The sequence below is a fragment of the Volvox carteri genome (assembly GCF_000143455.1).
Source record: "Volvox carteri f. nagariensis unplaced genomic scaffold VOLCAscaffold_6, whole genome shotgun sequence".
NCBI lineage: Eukaryota > Viridiplantae > Chlorophyta > Chlorophyceae > Chlamydomonadales > Volvocaceae > Volvox > Volvox carteri.
Genome location: NW_003307549.1, coordinates 1,242,057 through 1,267,592, shown reverse-complemented (window position 1 = coordinate 1,267,592; position 25,536 = coordinate 1,242,057). Strand labels below are relative to the sequence as shown.

The 25,536-nt window shown below is 59.3% G+C and overlaps 2 protein-coding genes across 2 annotated transcripts in view; one reads left to right on the top strand and one right to left on the bottom strand.

Annotated features, from left to right (window-relative positions):
- Positions 1–12,205: 12,205 nt before the first annotated feature.
- Positions 12,206–12,358, bottom strand: VOLCADRAFT_49195 (uncharacterized protein; the record flags this gene model as incomplete). The annotated part of the gene is made up of 1 exon (XM_002947332.1): positions 12,206–12,358. A coding segment is annotated over one exon (153 nt), but the record flags the coding sequence as incomplete, so codon positions are not given.
- Positions 12,359–14,930: 2,572 nt separating this feature from the next.
- The window catches only part of cyc4 (guanylyl and adenylyl cyclase family member), a gene marked incomplete at both ends in the record, with an annotated part of 13,325 nt that continues 2,719 nt past the window's right edge, over positions 14,931–25,536 (top strand). Inside the window, 16 exons of the mRNA XM_002947463.1 lie at positions 14,931–14,963; positions 18,028–18,057; positions 18,580–18,773; positions 18,929–19,018; positions 19,586–19,662; positions 20,429–20,621; positions 20,794–20,923; positions 21,016–21,177; positions 21,366–21,578; positions 21,887–21,958; positions 22,849–22,930; positions 23,516–23,563; positions 23,997–24,096; positions 24,334–24,430; positions 24,733–24,748; positions 25,241–25,360. Coding sequence (XP_002947509.1) covers positions 14,931–14,963; positions 18,028–18,057; positions 18,580–18,773; positions 18,929–19,018; positions 19,586–19,662; positions 20,429–20,621; positions 20,794–20,923; positions 21,016–21,177; positions 21,366–21,578; positions 21,887–21,958; positions 22,849–22,930; positions 23,516–23,563; positions 23,997–24,096; positions 24,334–24,430; positions 24,733–24,748; positions 25,241–25,360 — 1,657 coding nt within the window. The remainder of the gene's footprint in view (positions 14,964–18,027; positions 18,058–18,579; positions 18,774–18,928; positions 19,019–19,585; positions 19,663–20,428; positions 20,622–20,793; positions 20,924–21,015; positions 21,178–21,365; positions 21,579–21,886; positions 21,959–22,848; positions 22,931–23,515; positions 23,564–23,996; positions 24,097–24,333; positions 24,431–24,732; positions 24,749–25,240; positions 25,361–25,536) is intronic.

Genomic DNA, 25,536 nt, shown 5'->3' with positions numbered 1-25,536 from the left:
ACTGCTGCTGCTAAAACTCTTTTTTGCTTACTGCTGCTAACGGCGACCTGGCTCTGTTCGTTTGTTGGTCGCCCCAACCCCAATGCAAGCAACGCACAAAACATATTCCACAGCCACGTACGTACGTACGTACGTACATACATACATACATATACACGGCCTTCACCCCGTCCTCAACGCCGCAACAAATCATCCCCAACATCCACCTCAAGAAGCTCCGACACCCCATTCCACCTCAACCCACTCCACCCGCCACCAAAACACCAACACATCAGCACAGCTACGGCCGCCACGAGTAGAGCAACCCAGCCAGACCACTAAACAGACAGACAGACAGGCAGACAGACAGACTGGCCGGGCAGGCAGGCAGGCGAAGTGATCAGCTACCACGCAAGACAGGTACTGGCCCCCTCGTGTCAGCGCCAGCACAGAGGTCACCACACACATAGACGCATACTGCAGCGCCTCCGCCCACGTCCCCTACCCCGCTACCGCTGATGCTATCGCTGTTGCTACCGCTGATGCTACCGCTGATGCTACCGCTGATGCTATCGCTGATCCTATCGCTGTTGCTATCGCTGTCATTCAGGGAGCAACTACAAATGGACAACAGCGACGGCGACAACGAGGAGGAGGAGGAAAAGGAGAATGAGGAGGACAACGATGATAATGACAACGACGATGGCGAGGGTGAACCGCAGCCGCGAGCTTCACTCCCCCCTCCGGACGGGAGCACAGCCACTGCTGCTGACGGCGACGCCGCCCCCGCTGCCGCCACCAGGCCCCGCAGCCGCTGTACGTCCGGCATCACCCCGCTAGGACTGCAGTACAGCTCCACCAGGCGCTGAAGGGGCGTCGGCGCCGACGCTGCAGCGTCGGTCGCCGCCGCCGCCGCAGCAGCAGCAACCGCGCGCCAGGCGGCGACGACATAGCTCAGAAGCGAGGCCACGACGGCACCTCCGCCTCCGCCGCCGTAGCATCTATGTCCAGCGTCGTCGCCGCCATGCGCCGCCTCCGCCACCGCCAGTTGCAGGGGTGTCCATCCGCCTGGACCTGTGCAACAGCAACGGTGCAGCGGAGGGCACGCAGGCAGGCAAATGAAAAGGGCCGCGTAAAAAGAGGGTTTAGGAGAGTTTTCAGTCGTAAGGATTAGGAGGAGGGTGTCCAGGAGGAGAAGCACCATGGCCACCAACCAGACGGGGAGCCCAACAGCTCGTCAAGTTTGGGCAACGATACCGCCCCCCTCTGCCTGCCGAGAGAGTGCGCAATCACTCCCGTGTAGTACGTTGACGGATTTGGTTTCCAGGTGCGGGTGGCGCGCGGGGGGAAGGGGGGAGATAGCGCAACAGCAACAGCAGCAGCAGCAGTCCTCTGGTCAAGATTTCGACCCTTTCCATCTCTCGTCTTTTCCCCCAGCTGCCCTCCTGTCCCTGTGTTGTAGCATTTGGCACTGAGAGACACAGGACTGTATCAGAACGGATGCGACACCCGCCAAACACGGCTTCAAGCACGAAAGGACGAAGCGTGGGAGCGCGTGTTTGTTTTGGTGATGTGAGCTGCCGGCAGGAACTGGCGAGGGTGATACACGAGTAACTTTACCGTGCGTATATATGTATGTATGTGTTTGTGTGCGTGAGAGATTGAGCGCGAGAGGGGGAGAAGTGGGAGAGACACACAGACACACACACAGCGCTAGAGGCCCACCCGGTGTCAAGGGGTCCATCAGGACACCGCAGCGAAGCCCCTCCAGCAGCAGCACCTCCACGCAACCCACGCAGCCGGAAGAGGCCGCCACATGCAGCAAACTGAAACCGCCCTCCTCTTCCCCCCTCGTCTCCTCCTCCTCCTCCTCTTCCTCCTCCTTTGCAACACCTCGGCAAAACTCCTCGTCCCAGACATCTGCTGTTGTTGTTATTGTTGTTGTTGTTGGCGGCGGCGGCAATTGCGGCGACGGGTGCCCATCCAGCGCTGCTTCCACCGCCGCCGTCTGCTGCTGTTCCATGTCCGCGCTGGGCGGCACAGCCCGCTGGTGCTGCTGGCGCTGCGATCGTCGTTGGGACGGTGGTGACCGCGGGCGCTGCTCCTGGACTCGTAGCTCGGAGAGGAGCTCCCGGAACGACTCCCGGGGACTGGCCACGCGGGTCAGGAAGCGCAGCACCTCCGCGGCAGTGTGCGGCATGGCCCTGCGCCCACAGACGCAAGACAACCACCGGTAACATAATCTTAGACAACGACCGATAGAACGACAGCGACTCTGAGCCGCGAACCAGAAAAAGGGAAACGGAACATGGCCCTACCCGCCCGCCTGGACCTCACTTTCGCAATGCTTACCTGACCCTTCTTCTTTGCTATGCAACGCTCCATTCCCTGTGTGCCTTCCCGTACCTTCCCACGGCAACGACCGGCGCCGCGTTTCACGTACCCATCCACCGCACATCCACACATCTACACTCATCCAAAAATTACTTTATCCATCCACCCACCCGCCCATACGCCCACCTAGCCAAGCAGAAGGGCAGGAGACGCTTGGCGCGTCGGACGTAGCACTTCAGCACCTGGGGCTCCATGCCCAGCACGGCGGCAGTAGCAGCAGCAGCAGCCGCTGCTGCTGTCGTGGTCGCCTTCGCCGTACACGCGAATGCCAATGCCGATGCTGCCCCCGCGGTCGCAGGCCGCCCCGCGAATTCCTCTGTTCCGTCGCTGTCGCTGTCGCTGTTGCCGCTGTCGCTGTCACGCCGAGGGAATTCAAGAGCGCTGGGATGAGCGTTAGCGACGGTTGCGGCCGCTAGGGTGGTTGGGCGAGGCGTCAGGGCCGCCAGGTGCGAGCCCAGAGGGGACTGAGGACCCGGTCGCCCAAGCAAGTGCCGCATGCCGTCCTCCCAGACGCCCATGCCCACATCCATTCTCCAGCCATCGCCGGAGTCAACCTCGCCAGGGGAATCGGCGCCAGTTTTGGCGTCTGCATCGGCAGCGCCCTGTTTGGTAGCTCTGCGGCGCGCATGCCATGAAGGAGGAAGGCAGCGGCTAGTGCAGGCGCTGCTTCCGCTGCACTGCCGCGGCAAGGTACTGCTGCTGTTGCTGCTGCTACTGCTGCAGCAAGTGCCGCTGCTGCCGCAGCGGCAGAAACTGCTGCAGGCATCAACATCGCACACCTTGCTTTGACTCCTATGATTGCTTATGGTGCTACCGTTGTTGTTGGTGGTGGTGCTGCTGTTGTGTAGAGCGTCCAACACAAGACCGAGGTCCACTATCAGCTGGTGCAGCTCGGCCGCCGCCATCCCCTCCGCCGCCACCGGCGCCACGCCCCCATCATCATCATCACCATCATCATTATCATCATGCACCGAGCCCACCACGCCTGTGACACCAGCACCGGAAGCAGCAGCAGCGGTATCCAAGCCAGCAGCGCGCGTACGACACGACGGCAGCTGCTGCTGCCGCCACCGCCGCCACCCAGTTCCCGCCAGGCCATTCACCTCCGCCGCCACCTCCGCACTGGGCGCCACCACCACCGGCCACCAGCCGCCGAGCACCCCGCCACTGCCCCCAGCCTCCCACTCCAGCACCGCCAACCCCGGCTCCGGGGGCGTGTCCAGGTATACCAGCGCCCCCACACCGCCGGCCGTGGCGGCGGCAGCGGCGGCAGCTGTTGCAGTGGCTGCAGCACCGGGTAAGCTACAGCTCTGATGCAGCCGCGGCCGTGTCCCACTCAGGTCCAGATCCGACTCCAGCCCCAAGTCGACGTCCTGCGGCTCCCGTTCGCAGGAAATGGACCCCGAAGCTGGCAAGGGCGCGGCGCTTGCTGCGGCGCTTTCCTCGGCGCCACTTTCGTCATCTTCGTGGGGGGTTTTGTTGTTGTGGCTGCTGTTGCTGCTGCTGCTGCTGCTGGGTTTACCGTGATCGCTGTCGCTGTTGCAACCGCGCAAGCCGCGCACCTGATCCGATGCGAGCTGATGGCCCTGCTGTGCAAGCTGCGGCTGCCGCTCCTCCCACCTGTTCCTCTGTGTCTGCTGCCGGCGCTGCAGACACTGCCTTCCCTGTAGCTGCTGTTTCAATTGCTGCCGACTACACAAGGACGAAGAGCCTATCCTCTCCTCTTCTGCTGCCGCGTTTCCCTCAAGTCCTCGCTCTTCCGTTGCTGCCGCCGCGGCTGCTGATTGTGATGTTGATGTGGGTTCAGCGGCTTCTGCCCGGTCGCTGCCGGTGCAGCAAGCTACGGCCCCCATGCCAGAGCAGCTGCTGGCGCGCCTGACAGCACATCCGACGTCGCCGCGACCCGTGGACTTGAGGACGACATCAGCATCTGCGCAATTACCACCACCACCGCCACCACCACCGCTACCACAAGCAACAACAGCATCCTCATGGAACCGCGTGGGCAGCGACGCGGTCGCGATCGCTGTCGCTGCCAGGTATGTCGCCGTCGCCATCGCCGACGGCGAATGTGAAGATGGCCTGGGAAGAGGCCGCTGGTGGTGGTGGTGGTGGTGCTGGTGCTGCTGCCGTATTTGCTGTCCTTCAAGGTGCTGCCGGTATCGCCCTTTTAGCTGCTGTTGGTGTTGCTCCTCCTGCAGCAGCAGCAGCTCCGCCTCTGGCTGCACAACGGCCGACAGGCGGCGGCCGTTCAGACGAGCGTGGAGACGCGCCGTGGGGTCGTGGAGGGAGTGGACGCGCATGCGGAGCATAGCAGGCTCGCCTGCGTGGCGACGGAAGGGCAGGCGGTCGGATGACAGGAAAATGAAAACACTTAAGAGTAGGGGGTTGGCAAGGAGGGAACGGGAGAAAACAATGCAATTATGCAAGATCGGAAAAGGGGCAAAATCATTGTTGAGATCTGCGAGATCATTGTTGAGATCTGGCCCCTGGGTAACGTAGAACAGGAGAGTGCTTGTGGCACATACACACACGCAAGCGCCGATTGAGTTGCCGAATAGGGTACATGAGTACCGCGGTTTGCCTCATGGCGGCTTGGGAGGGAGCCACTGGTCCAGCCACCCCCCCCCCCATGCCAGGAATGATGTAAAGCAGCGGATTCCTCTGTCGGCCATAGCCGGGGCGGGGTACCCTCCCCCCCTCAGAACATGCAGCACCACATACGCAAAACACACGATGCGGCGCAGGAGCGACACACACACGCACACACGCACCTCGTACGACCGACAGCGGGGCCAGATCGTACACGATGGGTACGGCATCCATGGACTGTCGTAACTCTGGTGGGTACACGACCTACGGTGCGGTGGCGGCACGGGGGAAGTTTGCTTGGGGAGCCAGCCGAAAGACGTGTTCACCCATCGTTGTTGTCCAGGACCATGGCAAGGAACCCCTAGGACCCCCCAGCCTGATGGCCCTTTTTAAATGTATACGGCTTCGGCTGTTTTAATGTGTCGGCTTCTAAATTTACGGCTTCGGCACCTGTGTGCCCGTGTACGCCTGATGCGTGCGTGCGAGGAAACCCACTCTCCTGGAAACCCAACAAGTGGGAGTCTTTGTGTGCGAACGTCACTGGAGCCTGCTTGCCATGGATGTGCAAGGACGACCGCAACAGACCCGGTGTGGTCCAAATTTTCAGCACAAGACTTCAAACATTTAAATTTTCTGGTGCAGCGCGACGCTATGTGACCTATATATGCCTGATAAATCCACCTTGGTAACACGTATGCATGCCATCCAGTGAAGTATCGCATCTTTCCTTTCTAGGCAGGAGGAGTTTTGGCACACGGAAAAAGAGAGCGCTACCCGTGCCATTCTCCAGGTAATGACCCCACACCCTCAATGGGAGAAGAGGCTCTCTTACCTGAGACCCCACCTGCACCATGGCCCTTACACCCATGGCCGCCGCCGCCGCGCCAACGGCAGACGTGACGGCGCCGTCGCCAGCGGCCACATCCTCCAGGGGCATGTCCAGCCCCAGGGCCGCCGCCAGGGCCGCCGCCGCCAGGCGGTCCAGGATGTCATCCGGGAGGGTCACGCCATCAGCCGCGTTTGCGTCGTCGGCGACGGCGTCATCCCGGGTCGCCTTCGCCGCCCCGTCAGTGTCTGTCGGCGGGGACTGCGACGGCATGGCTGGGGCCGTCAGCGCCGCACCGCCGCTGCTAAGCAGAAGGTTGGCCTGGCGGCTGTGCGGTGACGCCTTCCGGCGCACGCTGATGTCCAGCACCAGATTGACACAACCCGACCGGAGGGTGCCCTGCGGCGGCGGCGGTGGCTTGGAACCGAGAGCACACGAACAGCCACCGTTGGCACGGCGAGCCAGTGCACGCACACAGGATATGGCTCCAATATTCCCCCTTCCGAATAAAGCAACATCAAAATGTTCCTTATGGAAAAGAAGACACGACCCAGCCAATGGCAACCACATTGACCACCCTTCGCTGCTCTACGCCCATCTACCCACTGCCCCGTGCACCACCCTCTGTGCACCAAACACCCCCACCCCCCACTGCCGCGCCCCGCCCCCACCTGCAGCGTCACGGCGTCCATGGATTGCAGCCAGGCCTGCATGCGCTGCGCCACATCGGGAGCCAGCTGCTCGGGCCGCACGCCGTGCAGCTTGATACTCAGTCGCTCCAGGGCCTCCTCGCCGCTGTCTCGACCGCCGCCGCCGCTGCCGTTTTTGTAGTCCACTGCCAGAAGCGGCGTGGGGACTGCAGCGGGTCGGTCGCCCGGGGTTCCGGCGGGGGGTAAGGACAAGTGTTGGAGTGGGGGGAAGAGGTGGGGTGGCGTGTAGCGGCGTGAGGTGGAGTACGAGGTGGTGTGCGAGAGGGCGAGAGAGACAAGGACCGGCGGGGGATATGCGGACGGTGCAAGCAGCGAGATGCCTGCGCACATGCGCATTGCGTGAGCGTTACAGGAGGGGATAAAGAGAGAGAGAGAGAGGGAAAAGGGAGAGGGGGGAGAGCTGAGTGCCAGGAAGGTGTGCCGCCCGTTCCTGTTCTTCATCCATCTCGTCCCTCCAGTTCTTTTCCCTCCCCCTCACTCGCCCCCTTTCTTCGGACGTGGGCTTTCAATTCCTTGTTTCCGTGCGTATGATTTCCCCCCTCCCCCTGCCGCACCCGCTGCCGCCGTGCCACCATGTGCCCCTGCTGCTGCTGCTCCTCCTCCTCCTGTGCCGCCGCCTCCGCTCCCGCTGCCGCCCCGCATCATCAATGCGCTACTGGGCAGCCGGATGGTGCCGTTAGCCAAATTGAGCAGAAGGGAGCCATTGCCGGGCAGGGAGATGGAGGCGGCAGCGGCGCCGCCGCCGCCGCCACCCCCCCCGCCGCCGCCGCCGGTCCCGTCTGCCGCTGTCAGCTGCACCGTCGCACCTGACCCTGCGGGGATCGGATGCATGGATGCGGGAGGGCGGGTGGGGTCAGGAGACAGAAGAGAACCGCAGAGTGATCGATTCAAGTGCGAAAATGGCGCGACCGGGAAGTTTGATACGGGGAAAGCCGAAAATGAGGATGTGGTGGACCGGGTCATGGGGAACCCGTCGTGGGGCGGTGTGATGTTCCTTGCATCGCACTCACCCGCTAATAACATAACGCACCTGAAGGTGGCTGCAGCCGCAACAAGGGCACAGCCGGCGCAGTCGTCCCCCCTGCCGTGACGGGCAGCTCCAGAACCACCTGGGTGCTGCCGTCAGGCATCCGCTGCAGCCGAGTGCCTGCATTGGCCAGGGATACAAGCTCCAGGGGCCCCGTCACCTCCGCCGCCTCGTGCCGCTGCTGCTGCTGCTGCTGCTGCTGCTGCTGCTGCTGCTGCAAAACACCACCCAGTGAGTGCGGCGGTGGCGGCGGCCGGATCGGCAGCTGCATTGGCTTGCGCGACAGTGACACCGGCGTCATGGCTATCCGCTGCGTTGCCGACGACGACGAGTTGGGATCAAGAGCCAGGTCCAGCGCTAAGGTTGCGCCGCCGGCACCGCTGCCACGGCCCTGCAGCGGCACCAGCTGCTGCTGCTGCTGTTCCTGCAGGACCCTGAGCCGGCGTTCGTCCTGCAGCTCCAGGAGCAGGGCTACCTGCTGCGCGTGCGGCAGCATCTGCAGCAGCGCAATCATCTGGTCGTGTGGCATCGACTGCAGGAAGTCCAACTGCTGGCTGACTGGCATCTGCGACAGCAGCCGCGCGACAGCTGCGTTGCGCTTCTCTTCGTCCGTGGTTGAAGCTGACGCAGCTGGCGGCGGCGGGTGCTGTTGTACTGCAGCTGCTCGGAGCTCCACTCGCAGCTGCGGCGGCTCCGCCACCGCCACATTGGCCGGATCCAGACGTAGGTACTGCACGCCGGCGCCGGGGCCCCCACCGCGTGCAGCGGCGCCGAAGGTGCTACCGCCGCTGCCAGCTCGACCGCGCAGCGGGTTCATCAACGTCCCCATGTCCAAGGACAGGACTCCGCCGCCGCCGCCGTTGCCGCCGACGCTGACACGGTGGACGTCGCCGGCGGCGGCTGTCAAACTGCCATGGGACTGCCCCAGCAGAAGGGAAGGCTGCAGGCCGCCGGCTCCGCCCCTCCCCGAGCTTACATCTAGGCCCAGAATCTCCCGGTCGCGGTCCCTATCCCGGTCGTATCCCCGCCCAGAAGCGCCGCCGCCGCCGTGGGCGCCGCCGACGGTGGCGGCGGCGCTTCCAAGCCCGAGGCCCATAGGCATGTCCAGAACCCCAGCCTGGCCCCAGCGGGGCTCACCAATCAACCGTCGTACATCCGTAAGGACGTCCAGACCGCCACCGCCGCCTCCGGTGTTGTGCAGCGAAAGCCGCATGCCGCGATCGGCCTCGTGGCTTTGCACTGTGGCGGCAGCGGAGACGTTGGCAGTGCCGGACACCGGTTCGGGGAGCACTTCAACGCCCTTGCGTTTGATCGCGGCCATGGAGGGAGGGTGCCCGCCCAAAGCGAGCTCCCGCCCTTTTCCTCCCCCGACTCCCCCCCGCTGCTGCTGCAACGCGCTGCGTAGTTGCAGCTGCTGTTGCGGGTGGAGATGCAGTTGCTGCAGCACCTGCTGCTCATCTTCCGAAAGTGCGTCCTGCGATGCGGCAAACAAGCAGTGCAGCCAGCAACTTAGACACTGCACGCAGCTCTCACCGCACACATACGCAACCTCCCCCTGCACATGCATTCGATTGGTTACCCAGTTTATCCCACCCCAACCCCTAGTTGCTCAAACATACATCCGCGGTTCATCGCCGAACATTCATACTTGTGGGAGTGGAAGCTAGCAAGCAGCGACTGGGCGTGCTGGTTTCTTCCCCCATGAACTTTGTGTGTGACACCATCGGTGGCATCATTAGCGCCCCACTTCATGATTTCTCCACACATCCATCCGTCCACACATCCATCCCCCTCCCCTCCCCCGCTCACCACGTACTCCGCGGAACGCAGGTGGCGGTGCGGAGGCGGCGAGGCGCCGCCGACTCCGAAACCTCCCCCTAACTTAAGCGTACGGCGGGCGGTGTCAGCCCCGTCGTCGCTGGTGCGCGTGATGGCATGCAGAGCCCTGCTATTTGCAGCTTGCGCAGCGTCAGCGTCGGCTGCAGCGGCGCGCCAGCCACCGCTCTCCTACGTGAATCGTTGTGGCCGGAACGGGGTGCCGGGGTTTTAATGCCAGGTGGGTAGGAAGTTGATTTCAAAGCAGTGATGAGACAAGCTTCCTTCGCGAAGAGCACCACGGGCCGCTGCTGTTGCACCACGGACAGTACCCAATGGGCCACCCCGCCCTATCTGCCCTTAACGCCCGCCGCTGCGGCAAACTAGTGAACTAACAGAGGACGGACGACACATGCAACGCAAGGCCACCGGCACCGCCTTCACAACAACCCCCAACCGCAACCGCAAGTACCGTTCCAACCGTTCGACGAGGAATCGTCGACAAAAGCCATGCTGACTTACACTGGCTTGCACCACACTCACCTCCAACTGCTGGCCAGCCGGCGGAGGGCCTCGCACCACCTGCAGCCGCGGCCCCTCACCACCCGGATGCGGCGGCAGCACCTGCAGCAGCCCGCCGGCACTCAGACCACCCAGCAGGCTGGCAAGTCCCAACTGAGCATTGGAGCCAGACAGCATGCCCGCGTCCAGGATGGGGCCCAGCATTCCCCCCAGCGCCGTCAACGCGTCAGCCGCTTCACGCGTACTGTCGCTGCCGCCGGCTCCAGCTCCCGCGGCGTCGGCGGCGACGCCAAGCTGCGGCGGCGCTATCGCACGGTTGCGCTCACGGCCGCCAGCACCGCGCGTCGGCGCCGAGTCCGGATCTTGGCTGAGGCTAGAGCTGCATCTCGAAAGGCTGCCACTGCCGGCACGCCGCCCGTCGGTCAGGTAACCCATCGGTGCCGCACCGCGGTCGGTCTTTGACCCACCGTTCCCGAGAAGCACCTGCTCCCCATCCAGATGAGACTGCAGCTCGTTCAGCGTGCCCGTCGCCGAGGCGCCGGCATCCCGATCTGGGGCTCCAAGGCCTCGCCACAAGTGACCGCCTCCACCGCCGGCCGCTGCAGCCGACGAAACGTGCGCTGCGCCCGCTGCCACCCCGCGGCGCCTCGTGCTCGGAGGGGGCCTTTCGTAGTCATCGTCCATCTCGTCAATTTCAATGCCCGCCATACGAACGCCACCCTGGCTGTAGCCTGGCGGCCCGATGGCCGTAGCCGGCGTAACACCTAGACCTGTAGCGCCCTGATAGCCACGCGATGCGGCCATGTATGCGGCCTGCAGCGCCGAGTCAAAGCCGGCGGCGGCGGCAGCGCGTGCGGCACCGCTGCCACCGGCGCCGGCGCCGCCAGGCGGGGGCGAGCTAGGGCCGCTGCCGCCGCTGGTCGCTGGCGGGTCTTCCTCTAAGATGTCTGGACGGGGAGCACGAGGCCGGCCGCGCTTTCGCGGCTCGAGCTTCAGCTCCTGCGGCGCAGGAGCGGCTGCCGCCGCCGCCGCCACGGCCTGCGCTCAACAACCATCCAGCATAATGGCGGGCCAGTAGGTGTTGAAACAATAGCTGCTGCTCTTTCGGAACAAGGTTAGACGGGGGGTTCATTTTTGGGCCCATAGCATCCTGAGCGAGCACCAATTGGGGGCCCAGAGACATCATTCAATCAGCCAAAGCCGTCCTGAAAACGACCGCGAGCCGGTTGCCTCCTCACACACGAGGGAAACCAGAAGGCAATGCATGCGGGTGCAGTGCTTCATTAGCGGACTGCGCAACGATGTGGGTCACACCTACGGACGCGACAAGAGCCAGCAAAACCTGAAGCCAGGACCAAATGCACTGCACTTGGGAGCATCGCGACAGCCCCGCGGCAGGTAGGACAGAAGCAATTCTGCCACGCATTTATTTAGAAAAGACAACATGAACGCCCTGTGCCGTGCGTTACATGCTGCAGCTGGACACGCCCAGCCTTACGGACCGCCCACCCTTAGTGACCCACCTGCGCGTCGGATTGGCCAGCACTGGCGAGGTTGGGCGGGGCGGAAACGTGTGGGACCACGGGACGAGAGACGTGTGGCACACGTGTGTGTTTTGGCAGCAGCGTGACGCAGCGGCAGGGAGCACGCCCGACAAGTTGTAAAGCGATAAGACATTAAAAAGGAACGTATGCATCAATGGTTTTATGTTGTTCCATGTGCTAAAGGGGGTTGGGAGGGGAGGGGAGGGGTTGAGAGAGAGCTGGGTCTTTTGGCTGTGGCACGCGAGGGCGGGCAGGCCAAGTGATTAAGGCCCAGACGGATGTCATCACGGCTCGGAATCAAGGGGGAATCACGTTAGCCCCGATGCTGGACGTTATGTTCGGGAAAGACATGGTTGGGCCCCGAATTTATGGAAGTGGCGGAGCGAGGAGATCGCCGTGCGTCCAGACACGTTAGTACTTTGTCTCTCCGTACGTTACCAGGCTTACCTAGCTGTTTGCAGATTTGTGAGCGGCATGTTGCGGCGTTTGTAAAAGCGAATCATGAGAGCCTTTCGGCAATTCCTGTGGGAGTGGACAACGGCTCAGATCGTAACGTGAACATCGAATAGGGCGCGCATCAGCTGCGGGCAACGCTTAAAATAAACACATAGAGCACGCGTCGGGCGACCGCGAAGGCATTGTCACCCACCGATTAGCGCCATCGAATTCCTCAACCTAGGGCAAGGAGGAAGTCCGGGCAGGGAACTTGTCAAGAAACGAACAAAATGAAGTCCGGACTGGACGGACGACAGGACAAATTACCGCACAGGCGCATATGCAACCATACATCATACACTTCGCGTACCAGATGGAACTTGCCACACTGCTGGCAGAACCGGCAGGAGCGACCTTCAATGCTCAGGCTCAAGGACTTCATATGCGCCTCGCAAATCCGGAAGCGGCGGTAATATGCCTTACTGTTGGCCAAATCTGCATGACAGCCCTGCAAAGTTGCGTTGCACAAATTTACATAGACCTCGCAGGAAACGTGCTTTATGCATTAAGCTGGAAGACTGGCTCCTGGCGCACCTTTACCTGCAAAACAAAAAGACAAAGGAATATGTTTCATGAATTCGCATAGAGGGAATAGGCTAGGCATACTGGTAGGGGCCAAAGGCCGTTGCTACGGAGTTCAAGGAAAATTACGCTTACCAAGCAGCAAACATCCGGCTTGGATGAAGCCGACTGAGGGCCTGAATTATCATAACATGGATGTCAGCAGCTAGGAAAGAGAGACAGGGCGTCCAATCTTCTCAGCCCACCCACCTGTCACCGACACCGGCGCCCCCTGCGGCTCCGGCCGAGCCTGACGAGATGTGTGAAGGTGAACCTGAGGCTGCTCATAATCAGGGTCATCTGTTCGTTCTGCAAAAGGCGACAAGCTCAAGCATGACAAAGTGCGGCACGTAGAGTAAACGAGCACTTGTATGTAACTGCCCACCCTTTTTCTGTGCAGTGAGACGCCTCCTATCAAAGGTGTAATCGTCCTCGTTCCAAGGCTCTTCGCCATTTTCCATGATGTACAAAGGTTGCAACAATAATTCTTAAACAAACTGTAATAATACGTCGATTAACTATATATTTGAAAGATGCTTTAGACGCTGTATTGGGCTAGGTCCTATGAATACGAAGTACTGACTGTACGTAAAAGACGATGTCGTGGACCAGCGCGAAACTACGCCATGCACTGAACAGGACACTATGAAAAAGCCCTATATAGTATCGTGTAAGCGGCATGGGTTTTTAGTCATCATAGTTGAAGCTTACTTTTGAAATGGTTCACCTTGACGTCTGCTGCATCCTGCTAGGCCGCTCCAAACCTAGAAACCCTAGGTATTGAACTCAGCAGGTCTCCTTAAACCAACCGCCCCAACTCCATACGTTCGGCTATGTGTGAAAAGCTCGCCAGCTTCGGCGAGTTTGTGACCCTTGGTTCTTTGAGCGCCACCCTCCCACAAAGGCCTAGCCATCGCGCAGCGGCAAACCCCTAAGAAAACCGACGCAGCATTGCACGATGAGATTCTTAACCTGCTGCAAGGAGCTAAAGTATCCGCAAGTTGCGAAGGTAACCACATGAATGACCGCCGCCGGAGAGGTCACACTTTCCCGATAGAGCGCAAGTCCGTCCTCGCATCCACGTGGTCTCTGGCGCCATTTCGGTGGCGCTGCTCGAACTTTCGCCACAAGTAACACTACTTGCATCTTGCGCCATGAAGGACACCGGCCCACAACATGGTAGAGCATGGGTTACGACGTACACTGCTGACAAATCACATTTCCCCCCTATATTCTCCCAGACTCCGCCACAACGTCTGCCGCTGCCGCCACATCAGCGCGTCAGCAGCTTTCCGACAGACCACTTGTCACCTTTAACACAAAGAGAACGGCGTGTAGACATGGCACAGCAGTACTACCTTATACAGCTCGACTACCTGGCGTCCTACATCCAATCTCTGCGCCATCCCGGAGGATGCGTCCGTTCGCCGCACTAGATTCGCGCGTCGAGCGGAAGGGCATGGCGGGATTGATGTTCCCCGTCCACCTTGGTTAGGGATCGAAACCCTCCTTCGGTTGCAAGCTCCTTTGCGGCCAATCACATTTGTCCGTCGGGGCGATAGTTGAGAGGCGCCCTGCGCGTGTGTATAAAAACTTGCACGTTGTAACTTGCTTATGGAACGAGGGCCGACTGCTATTCTTCAGTGCCGGCGGAGTACGTGCGTCGTCGTTGGGAGGTCGAACCATTCGCTTTGCGTAACGGCTTTCTTGCCGACGCCTTCGGGTTCTATAAAAAACGTTTTTCTGTCCGTTTCCTGTTAACTATATACCACATTGTCTTGCGAGCATCACCTTCCTTCGGTACGTTCAAAGTATTCGATTGCCGTAATACAGGTATACACCGTATGAGTTCGAATTTTGGAGTAGCTCCTGGATTTGCATGACGCCCCTAACAGTCCGTCTTCTGCTTTTGCTGAGACGCCCTATACATTAGCTCCGTCGTGGCGACCCCGATCCATGCAAGGAAGTATGGCTGCACGGTCTCGATTACCGCTCTGGTGTAGCGTTACATGCAGCCGTTCGACTGCGCCGTTAAACTCACGTACCAATGCGGCCTTCGCCTTAAAATGAATTATTATATTTTATAGCAGACTCATTTATGCCTGACGCTGCCTGATTGCGAGTTCACATCCGCGCTGCAACAATCAGGGACTCACCCTATATAACGTTTCCGGAGACATTCAAATGGTAAAATTATTGCAAATTGCACTGCATATTATGGTCGCTGGTAACTGCCAACTACCCTGAAACTCCCTAACAAGAGGCACAGGAGGACGGCTAATGGATGCAAGCTACCAAAGCGTATAATAGGACAAGCATTTGAGGGAAATGGTTTTTGCTAGCATGTTGGACAGGATCTTTAAGCAGCCTCTTTTGCTCCTCAAATTAATACGAAGGTAGAACCGTACAGGAAGGAGGAGCAAGCTGTGTTTGAAGCTTAAGACACGTAGTACGTTCTTAACACTATGTCAGCTTCAAGGAGAGAAGTGCGCATTGACGTGAGCTCCCCTTCGTACTGTTTGCTCACATTGACGAGAATCCGGAATCCGGCATTTCCGTTTTCTCCGGTTTGAGCTAAAGCATTCTACTTACCGTCTAATTAAACAAATTATTTCTTTTTATTCGATGTCAAGAGTTTAACTCTGTGATTTGCATAAGCACGCAATTGAGCCGGTTCGTGCTGGAGCAGCATTAGGGCGCAGTTGATGACCTGAAACATAGATGAATGTCCTTGAGCTATGCAGTTTATTTGGACATTATAATGATGGCTGCTGATGAAACTGCGCTGATACGACATACGACGCGGTACCGGCTGCAAAAACTAGAGCGGCAAGGTGCCTGTAATTCTATGTATCCATTTGCCCGGATTTGGCAAAGATGAGCGAAAGTGATGGACCGACGCGCGAAAACAGTGTGACTTCCAGGACCTTTAATTTTCAGGAACCGCAGCCGTCGGCTTTTCAGTCCTTCACGCACGCTAGCCTAGCCCAACGCATAAATTCCGCCTTAGGAAGTTTCCGCGAGAGAAAGACTAAACAGCCCGAGCATGTTGTTCTTAGTGGAGTTGGTGGTCTTCGAGTTGGCTCAAAAGGGCAGCTTGAGGTGGACAGGAGCATTTGGGACCTGACAAAGGGTGTCCATGTTGAAGAGCAAAAGGTTTCACCATGGCAACGGGCGTGGGAGGCGACTTCTCAGGATTTCAAGGTATATGCTTCCAGAGCCTAGCTTCTCAAGTCTAGCTCGCGGTCTAGCTCATGGTAGCTCTTGCCCATCGTTTTCTTCAGACGGTCGTCAACACTGTGCGGCGAGACCGCCTTGTCGCCCTCATCCCTCTGCTGCTTCTCGTTTTGTTGCTGGGTGGTGGACTGTGGGCTGTTTTTGCGAGTGCTAAGAAAGAAACCGAGCATCGACGTGAAGTTGCACAACAGGTGAGTAAGCTAAGTGCGTGTGCCTTTGCGCCCATGCTTGCAAGCCTGGCGGCATTTCGCCGTCCTTGCATGTGGCCATCCTAACACAGCGACGCTAACCGGCGCGACGCTCAGTCTGTTGCGTGCGAGTTCTGTTGGAATTCTCCTCAAAAACATAGCAGCCCTCAGAGAAACGACCTTTCTGTTATCTCGGCCACTGCAATGGTCCCACTGCAATCTCTGCTGGCCAAACGGCACCACTACCATCCCCACTGCCTACCGAGTCTCTCGTCCCGCACGGTCATTGTGAACGGCATTACCTGCCGCACTGCATTCTGTGGGTTTCGGCCACCAGCCCTTCCCGGTACACGCACACCCATGTACACCCGCCCACCCGTTGCGGGCCCTGCTGGCTCCCACCGAACCCCCCTCGTCGTGCAGCCCCTCCCACGCACTGAGACACACACACTCTGACACACACCCTAGATAGAGGGGGGTATGACGACCCAGGGGCTGGTTGCTGCATAACGGAGTGGTGACCTGTGGTGAGGTGCTGCCCCGGGCGAGCCTTAGCCCCACCAGGCAAGCTCCCCCCTTGACACTTTGCCCCGGCTGCCTGACTCGTACACGGGTCCCGTCGGACTAAGTTAACCCCCCGGTGCGGCCGCGGGCGGGCTGAGCGGGGCCTGACACAACTTTGCGTGGTGGCTTGGGTTTCGCCAGGTAATTCGTTGAGGAGGGGCGTAGTGTGGTCAGTTTTTTTATTGTAGGGTTCAGCTCTGGGACTTAAGGCGCCGGTAGGGCGGGCCCTCATCACGGGGAGGAGGGGCGCCCAGGTGTTACGAGGACCCACCCGGGGTACGCAGCCGCGCCTGATGCTCAAGGCACAGGCTGCATGGACGGAGCTGTGCCGTAGCGCGTGCTGAGGTTGGTTGTTTGAGAGAGGGCCTTGGTAGCCACCGCGCTATCTTTCTTCTTGGCAAAAGGGGGAAACGCTGGGGGTGTGCACGCCCTCGGTCGAGCAGGAGGGGAGTGTGGCCCCGCACGGCCCCCTCCTCCTCCCAGTGCTTCTGCAGTCGTTCCCATTGGGATACGGGTAGGTGGCCCTGGCCAGCGTCAGGCCCCGATCGATGTGTAACAAATACAAACTCTGACACACACACACACACACACACAAGAGACACACAGCAAAGTAAAGTAACTCCTGCACAAAGCCATCACACACGGTTTGGGCTGCTGGCTGTAAACATTTTGGTGTACGCAATATTTGGCCTCCTTTCCTAACCCCGCACACACACAAGCATACATACATACATACATAGAAACTAGGGCTAGGCACTACTGGCAACGCGCGACCATTGCCCCCGGGAGATCCCGGGCTTGAGACCTGTAAGGGTCGAAAATACTTCCGTTGGTGGAAGGTATTATGCCCCTAGTTGATGGACGGTGGTGACCTGGGATAAAGTTAACCTGCGAGCCGACCAGGAATGGAGTTGCGCCGCTGTCGACCCGGCGGATTCCGTTGGATGCTGGTGGTGGGTGCGGAACCTGAGCGATCCACTGAGAAAGTTGACTAGGGTGACTGGATGAGGGTGCCCCGAAATACCGGGGAAGGCAGGGTTTCGCAGGGTAGCTGCCACAGGCGAAGATACACCCCCCTGTTTCACACATCATACACCATGTGTTCAAGTGGCCCAGAAGCCTCCCACTCTGTAACAATTCAAATTCAAATACACAACGATCAGGCGGCCACCACACAGAGAGATTGTCCCAAGTAAAGAAGGAAAAACTCTCAGCTAGCTGTGTTTTGAAGTATTGTTTTATGTTAAAAAGTTGGAAGCGTTTCCCACATAAAATGATTGTAGAAGTATTGCCGTACAAAGGGAGAACTTAAGCTTCTCTCACTCATTGCTTTTAACGAAGTTACTAACTAAATAACTAACTGACATTAGCAACTGCAACCAGCAGCACCACCACCGCCACAGGCTGAGGGGAATATTTTCCGAGGTTTGGATTGGGTGGTTGCCGTCGGGAGGTGTGGGGTGGGGTGGGGTGGACAGGACTTGGCGGGCGGGGGAGCGGTGAGGTTGGGCACTCTGCATGGCCACCCCCCCACACACACCCACTTCCCCTCTCCCAAGTTCCCTTCCCCCAGGAGTGTTCGTACACTCACACCTTGCCCGGGGTGTGTGTTGGAAGGAGTGAACATGGGGCTGTCGGGTGGAAATGTAAATCCGGGGAGATGTGTGGGTGCTTGAGTAAGCACTGTGAAAGTGATGGTAGTGGTGGTGGTGTAGCAGTGTAGTCGTGTAGTAGTCCCTGTTTCGCCTGTATGTCCATCTGACCTTCGAGGTGTTGGTCGGGTTTGTGCGTTATCTCACTTCCCTGGTTGGTTGCAACTCCCCTGGACCAGCCCGGGGGGGGGGAGGAGGTGGAGGACCTTTGCCCGCCCTCCCTTTTGCCCGGGGGAACACCCGCCTTCCCCCCCCCCCCGGCAGTGTACAGTTTAATACCCCCCCCCCCCCGCCGCCGCCGCGGTCTTCCTTTGGCGTGTTCGTCCGTACAACGTCTGTGTCCTTTCCGCTGTTCCGCTCCCCCGCCCCTGATCCATCTTTTCCTAACCTTTCCCCCCAATCACACACACAACACCAGTACTCGTTTCCTTCACACACACACACCCAATCACACCGAACCCGCACACGCTCAGGTGGTTCGCGACAAGGGGCTGTACTTGCAGACGGAGCTGGCGAAGGCCTTCCTGCCAGCCTACGTGTGCAGTGTGTATGTACGGCGAGACCCCTCCTGGCCAACCGTCAACCGTACATTCGCCCCCATGGCCATGGAGATGATTCGGTTATCCAACGCCGGCAGTGTGCTCACTTTATCCCTCATACCAAACGGGTAGGGGCAGCGTGCGTCTGTCTGTCTGTCTGTCTGTCATGTCTATCTTTTGATCGTTCGTTTGCACCGTTTGCCGTTGGTTATGTCGGGTTAGGCTACCTGCCAGTGCGCCCCCTCAACGCCCCCTTTCCCCCTCCCGTGTCCCCCCTTGACAGCATCATCTACACCATGGTCCCTCTGAAGGGCTACGGCCCCGCCACGGACCCCAACTGGCGCGCGGTGGGAAAGGACTGGCTCCAAGATGGGTGAGGGAGGGGGGGTGAGGGAGGGGGGGTGAGGGAGGGGGGGTGAGGGAGGGGGGTTGAGGGAGGGGGGTTGAGGGAGCGGGGGTGAGGGAGGGGGGGTGAGGGAGGGGGGGTGAGGGAGGGGGGGTGAGGGAGGGGGGGTGAGGGAGGGGGGGTGAGGGAGGGGGGGTGAGGGAGGGGGGGTGAGGGAGGGGGGGTGAGGGAGGGGGGGTGAGGGAGGGGGGGTGAGGGAGGGGGGATGAGGGAGGGGGGGTGCGGGAGGGGGGGTGAGGGAGGGAGAAGGCCACACCACGTGCACCCGGCTCCCACTGCCGCGGCAGCCCCCCTACCGGCTAATGGCGTGTGTGCTTGTACGTGTGTGTATGTATGTGTGTTTTGTTAATCCGAGCCGCGATACGAGAACAAGGCGAAGTATGTATGTGCGTGTGTATTGGCGGACCCCGAGGGGCAAGTTGTGTATGATTTCGGCCCCGCCCCCTCCCCCCCCACACACACCCCGAAACACTCTTCTACCTCCCCAACCCGGCCCCCATCTTTCCCCCGGTGGACCCCCCGGTCGTCCCTCAGATTCAATCGGGATAAGGTGCTCCAGGCTATGAGCACCGGCAACCTCACCATCATAGGGCCGTACAATCTGACACAAGGTGTCGTACGAGTTGTACGGGGTCGGGCTGACCGTCGAGGGGTGGGGTCGGGTAGGGGGGGCCAATAGGCAAGTCATGTGACAGGGGGTATGTATGTGTGTGTGTATGTATGTTGTTACAGGGTGGTTAACTTCGCCAGCGGCCCCCTTTCCCGGGGCAGTCCCTGCTCTCCCCTGCTAGAGGGGCACCCTAATCCGTCACCCCATCCGACTTCAGAATGTATTCGTTGGGTTCGGCAACTCACCACCAGCATCCAACCAAATCTAGCGGATCAACGGCGCATCAACTTAGTTCCTGGTCAGCTCGCAAGTTGATATTATCACGTCCTACACCGTCCATAAGATGGGGGGCCACCTCCCATTTCATCACTCCTCAAACACCCGAGGAGCCGGCAGGCGGATTTGAACCCGGGTCGACTGGGTCGACTGGGAGCAGAAGTCAGGCCTTAACCTCTGCCAGCCGCCTGCCTAGGGTTTTAGGGTTTACTTAGGGTTTTAGGGTATTTAGGGTTTTATGTATGTATGTATGTATGTATGTATGTATGTATGTATGTACATGTATTTATCGGGGACGAAGGAGTGCCGGCAATGGGGAAGGGGAAAAGGGGGAAGGGTAGCCGCAATTTCTTCCCGGCGCATTTCTACACCAACATCTACACCCATACACATAACCCTCCCCCCCACACACACACACACACTCTCCCGAGCCGACCCCCCCCCCCTCCCGATCTCCCCCCCCCCCAACCCCCCAACCCGCACACCCCTAGGTGGTATCGGACTGGTGGCGATGCTGACCATTAACATCGCCGGAGCCACCCGCAACGACACCTTCGACGTGCCGCCCTTCGACTACGGCAAAATGACGCCCTGGACGAACTCCACAAAAATACAGTACGGGCCCAACGTAACTGGCACGCCGTTTGGGGACTACTTGTACGACAACAAAACCAACTCGAAATGGTGCGCGTTCACCATTTGTGCAAAATCACACATATATGTACATACGTACATACATACATACATACGCACACCCCACCTCGAAACCCGCAAGGCTGTTGTTCCTCCCCATCATACAAGCTCCCTTTCCCTATCTCCCCCCGCGTGTGTGTGTATGTATGTGTGTTTTCCCCAGGTGGGGTCTGACCACCGTGTTAATCAGCTGGGATATCCTCCGAGAGGAGGTCACCCGGCTCAACGAGCTGGAGAAGCAGGGCTACCACTACGTGCTGGCGAGACCCGTGGCCAAGAAGGAGCTGGAAAAGGTAAGAAGGAGGAAAAGAGGAAGAGGAAAAAAAATGAAGAGGAGGAGAAAAGGCGTCTCACTGCCCTCCCCCTCCCTCCCCCTCGCCCCCAGGCTGGTCGACTAGACTTGATATCCCCCCGCAACGAAACACACGAGCTGGCAGTGGCGTGGAGCGACAGCGTGCAACTCGTTCCCCCCAATGTCACCAACAACGGCGCCCCCCCCCGGGTGCCCGGGAAGGCCCGCCCCCTCATCTACTATGACCTACACACGGTATGTAATATTAGCAATGATAACGAATGTTGTAGTAGTAGTAGTAGTAGTAGTAGTAGTGTGTGTGTGCATGTGTGTATGTGTGTTTGCATATGAGGACCTCCCCCTCCTCCTCCCTTCACGCTCCCTCTTCCCCCTTGCCAAACCCCTTCCCCCCGTTCCCCCCTCTCCCTCCCCACTGAGTTCAGCGCCTGGTGGGCCCGGTGACCCACGTCATCCTCGTCGAGGGCGCCCAGATGACGTTGTACGTGGCCCCACAGGCCGGTTGGACACCCGCCTGGAAGCAACCCATGGTGGCGGTGACGTGTGTTTTGTCCGTACTGGTTGCCGTCTTGCTGTTCCTAGTGCTGGTCAACAGACGACAGCATATGCGGCTGCTGCATGCCATGATTCCTAAGAAGGTGATACTTGGGGGGGCGGTGGAGAAGTCCGGAAGGGAGGAAAGGTGAAGGGGGGCCCCCATCTGGGTTTTAGAGTGAGAAGGGGAGAGCAGCTGGTGTGTGGGGGGTGAGGTGAAACTGGTTCAGTGTGGTCGACTGCAGTGGCGGTGGTGGTGGTGCTCCGCTTTCCTTTCCTTTCCCCGCACCACCCTCTTCCCCCCTTTCCTACGCCCCCTTTCCCCCCGCCTCTCCCCTCTCTCTTATCCCGGCTTTCCCCCCAAACCCCCCCCCCTCCCACCCCCTGCCGCGGCGCCCTCGCTGTCTCTCAGGTGGTCAGCACTCTTCGTCGTGGCAGGATCTTCACAGAATCGTTTGAAGTGGTGACGGTGCTGTTTTCTGATGTGAGCTCCGGCGGGGGGAGGAGGGAGGAAAGGGCCGTTGGAAGGGGGGTGGGAGGGGAGGAAAGGGAGGGGCGCGGACAAAGAGGGGCCGTGTGTGTTTTTCTCCCCCATCTGTTCGGCCTTCTCTCCCTGTCAGCTATCCCCCAACAACCTTGCGGGAATATGCCTATGGTCTACCTACCTCGGGTATCTGCTTCAATCGTCAGTGGTTCGTCTGGGCCCACACCAAAACCCCACCGCAACTCACCAGCCCCATAGCTAAACATCATCAACATCATCATCACCATCATCACCATCATCATCATCATCATCATCATCATCATCATCATCATCATCAACATCATCATCATCATCATCATCAACATCATCATCATCATCATCATCATCATCATCAACATCATCATCATCATCATCATCATCATCATCATCATCAACATCATCATCATCACCATCATCACCATCATCACCATCATCATCATCAACATCATCATCATCAACATCATCATCATCATCATCATCATCATCATCATCATCATCAACATCATCAACATCATCAACATCATCATCATCATCATCATCATCATCAACATCATCAACATCGTTATGACTCTTATCACTGCCAAGATAGATGGTGGCTTGTTGTCATGAAGGCCTTATAGGAGGTAGAGGTTTCCAAAAGGCGATGAAACAAAACTGTTTAGGGGGGCTCTCCAGGTTTACCCCATCACCCGCCCCCACCCCACCTCAACCTATGTCATCCCCAACATCTAGTCGTACACATCCTCATCAGCCCGCGGGCACACACGCACACATGAACCGACACACAATCCGTCCCTTCGTGTGTGCGTGTGTGTATGCGCACCTGCCGTACGGAATGTCGTACACAACAGATCGTGGCGTACACTACCATGAGTGCCCAGATGGCGCCCATTGAGGTCGTACAGATGTTGGACGAGCTGTACCAGGAATTTGGTGAGTGGTGCTGGGGTGTGTACGTATGTGTGTATGTGTGTCCGAGGGGGGCCCTGTTTGTTGCGGATGGTGGGGCCCTGCGGTGTGTTTCAATGCTCGATGGGTTTACCGTTATGGCGACGGTTGCAGTTGGCCACTAGTCGGTTGGTTGTTGTCACTCAGCCCCAACTGTGGCACCATCTCTACTCAACCCAGGTTCCACCCCGCGTGCCGTACAAGTTCGTGGTACGCCTCTTTGATCGTTTTCCCCTCCCCACCTATCCCGCCAACTCGCGACGGTGGGGGGGTGTATGCTGACCCGTTCTCGCAGAGATTCTCTGTCCCCTCACTCGCGCACTCACTCGCTCGCTCACTCACTCGCTCACTCACTCACTCGCGCACTCACTCACTCGCTCACTCACTCACTCGCGCACTCATTCACTCGCGCACTCACTCACTCGCGCACTCACTCACTCAGGTCGTTGGTCGGCCGTTGGCCCCCTGATTGGCTGCTTCACACCAACAACATCAACATTATCTGATTTCCCTTTCCCCCGCCTGAACCCGCCCCAAATGCCGCTCCCCCCTTTCACACACACATTTCAGACAACTTGGCTGAGAAGCACAGACTGTACAAACTGGACACCATTGGAGGTGGGTGTGTGTGTTTGGGGGGCGGGTTAAGGGGCCGGTGTGGGGATTGGGAGTGTGAGGCCGCCACATACACGTGGTGATGGGGCCCAGGGAACTGCTCTCGCAGCAAAACGAGGGGTTGGCGTCGCGTGTGTGTGTATGTACGTATACGTACGTACGTGTTTATATAAGATGTGTATGTGTGTATGTATTTTTTTCTTGTCTTGCCCTTTCCCCCCCTTTACGGCTTCGTGCTACTGCTTATCTTCCGCTCTTACTTTAGTCTTGGCGGCTAGGTAGGTAGGTTTCCGCGGCCGTCATCATCACATCATCCCGAGGTCGCCGCCTTCAAGAACGCCTACTGGTCAGTTCTGCTTCTTGTACACTCTTTCCTTGGCAGCAGCTTCACTCGTGCTCGTGGTTCGTCTTTCCCCCCCTTCCTGCCCGCCCCCAGACGCCATCATGTTGGTGGGCGGTGCGCCCCACTGCGAGGGGGCGGCCGCCGCGGCTGCTCGGGTGGCGCAGATGGGGCTGGACATGATCCGAGTGACCAGGTGTGTGTGTGTGTGTGTGTGTGTGTGTGTGTGTGTGTGTGTGTGTGTGTGTGTAGATAGGGGGAGGGGGGGTGAGTGGGTTGCAAGACAGGATACCCGCCCGCTTCGCTCACATCATTTTAAAACACAACACAACACCATTTTCCTCCAACTCCCTTCCCCACTCCTTGTCCCCTTCTTCCCCCTCTCCCCGGGATAAACATACATACATACATACATATATACCCGCACACGCAGCACCAAGGTCCTTGCTGGTGGCCACGTGGTGAAGATCCGCGTGGGCATCCACTCGGGGCCAGCGGTGGCGGCGGTGGTGGGCAGGAAGGCGCCAAAGGTACGGGGGGGAGAGGGGGAGAGAGCTGTGCGTCTGGTGGGGTTTGCTTGTGCGGCAAATGCTTGTGCGTCGTGTCATGTTATGTCATGCCAGGGGCACCCTACCTGCTCGCCGTGTTACCTACTTCGTGTCTTTACGGTTTTTAGGGGTTTCAGGGTTTTTCTCTTCCTCGTCCACCCGCCTGACTGGACCTCACCCCCCCCCCCCCGCTCGCTCGGCCCTTCCTCCCCCCCATCATCCACATCCACATCCACATCCACACCTTTCCCCTGCTGCTTCTTCTCTTCAACTTCGCTTTACAGTACACGTTGTTCGGAGGTGAGTCCGGAGGAGGTGACGTGAGGGGTGCGTGCGTACACTGACCCATGGGACGCTCGACTTCTGACCTCTGTTGGGAGCGGCGTGTGCGTTAAGAGTGATAGGCAATCGGACCGGGGCGGTAGAGGGGGGGGCTTGGGGGAAAGGAAGTGTACGGCAGAGATCCTAGATCCTAGGCGTGCCCCCTCGGTTCCCCCGATAGGCAAGCAGCCCCGAGTCTCGTCGCCGTGCGGGTGCTGACCCCCCGGGCATCGGCTCACTTCCACGCTCTACAGACTCTCCTGATAACGCAATTGCATCTCCGGAGAGAAGAGTGTTCAGGTCACAGCGCTTTTGTGGTCTGTGTGGGAAATGGACCACTGGACCCCCCCGCCCCCTGTGCCCCCTGTGTCCCCTGTGCCCCCTGTGCCTTTCCCCATTTCCTCCATTTCGCCCTTGACATCCATACGACGTACACGTGCGCGTACTGGTACGTACACACCCGCCGTACAGACACGGTCAACACCGCTAGCCGCATGGAGTCCAACGGCAGCCCCATGCGGATCCACATCTCGGGAGCCACTGCTGAGCTGCTGGAGCAGGCGGGGGGGTTTAACGTGGAGCCGCGGGGGGGTGAGGACCTGAGGGCGGCAGGGGCAGGGGCAGGGGCAGGGGCAGGGGCAGGGGCAGGGGCAGGGGCAGGGGCAGGGGCAGGGGCAGGGGCAGGGGCAGGGGCAGGGGCAGGGGCAGGGGCAGGGGCAGGGGCAGGGGCAGGGGCAGGGGGGGCGATTTAGGAGAGGGGGAGGATG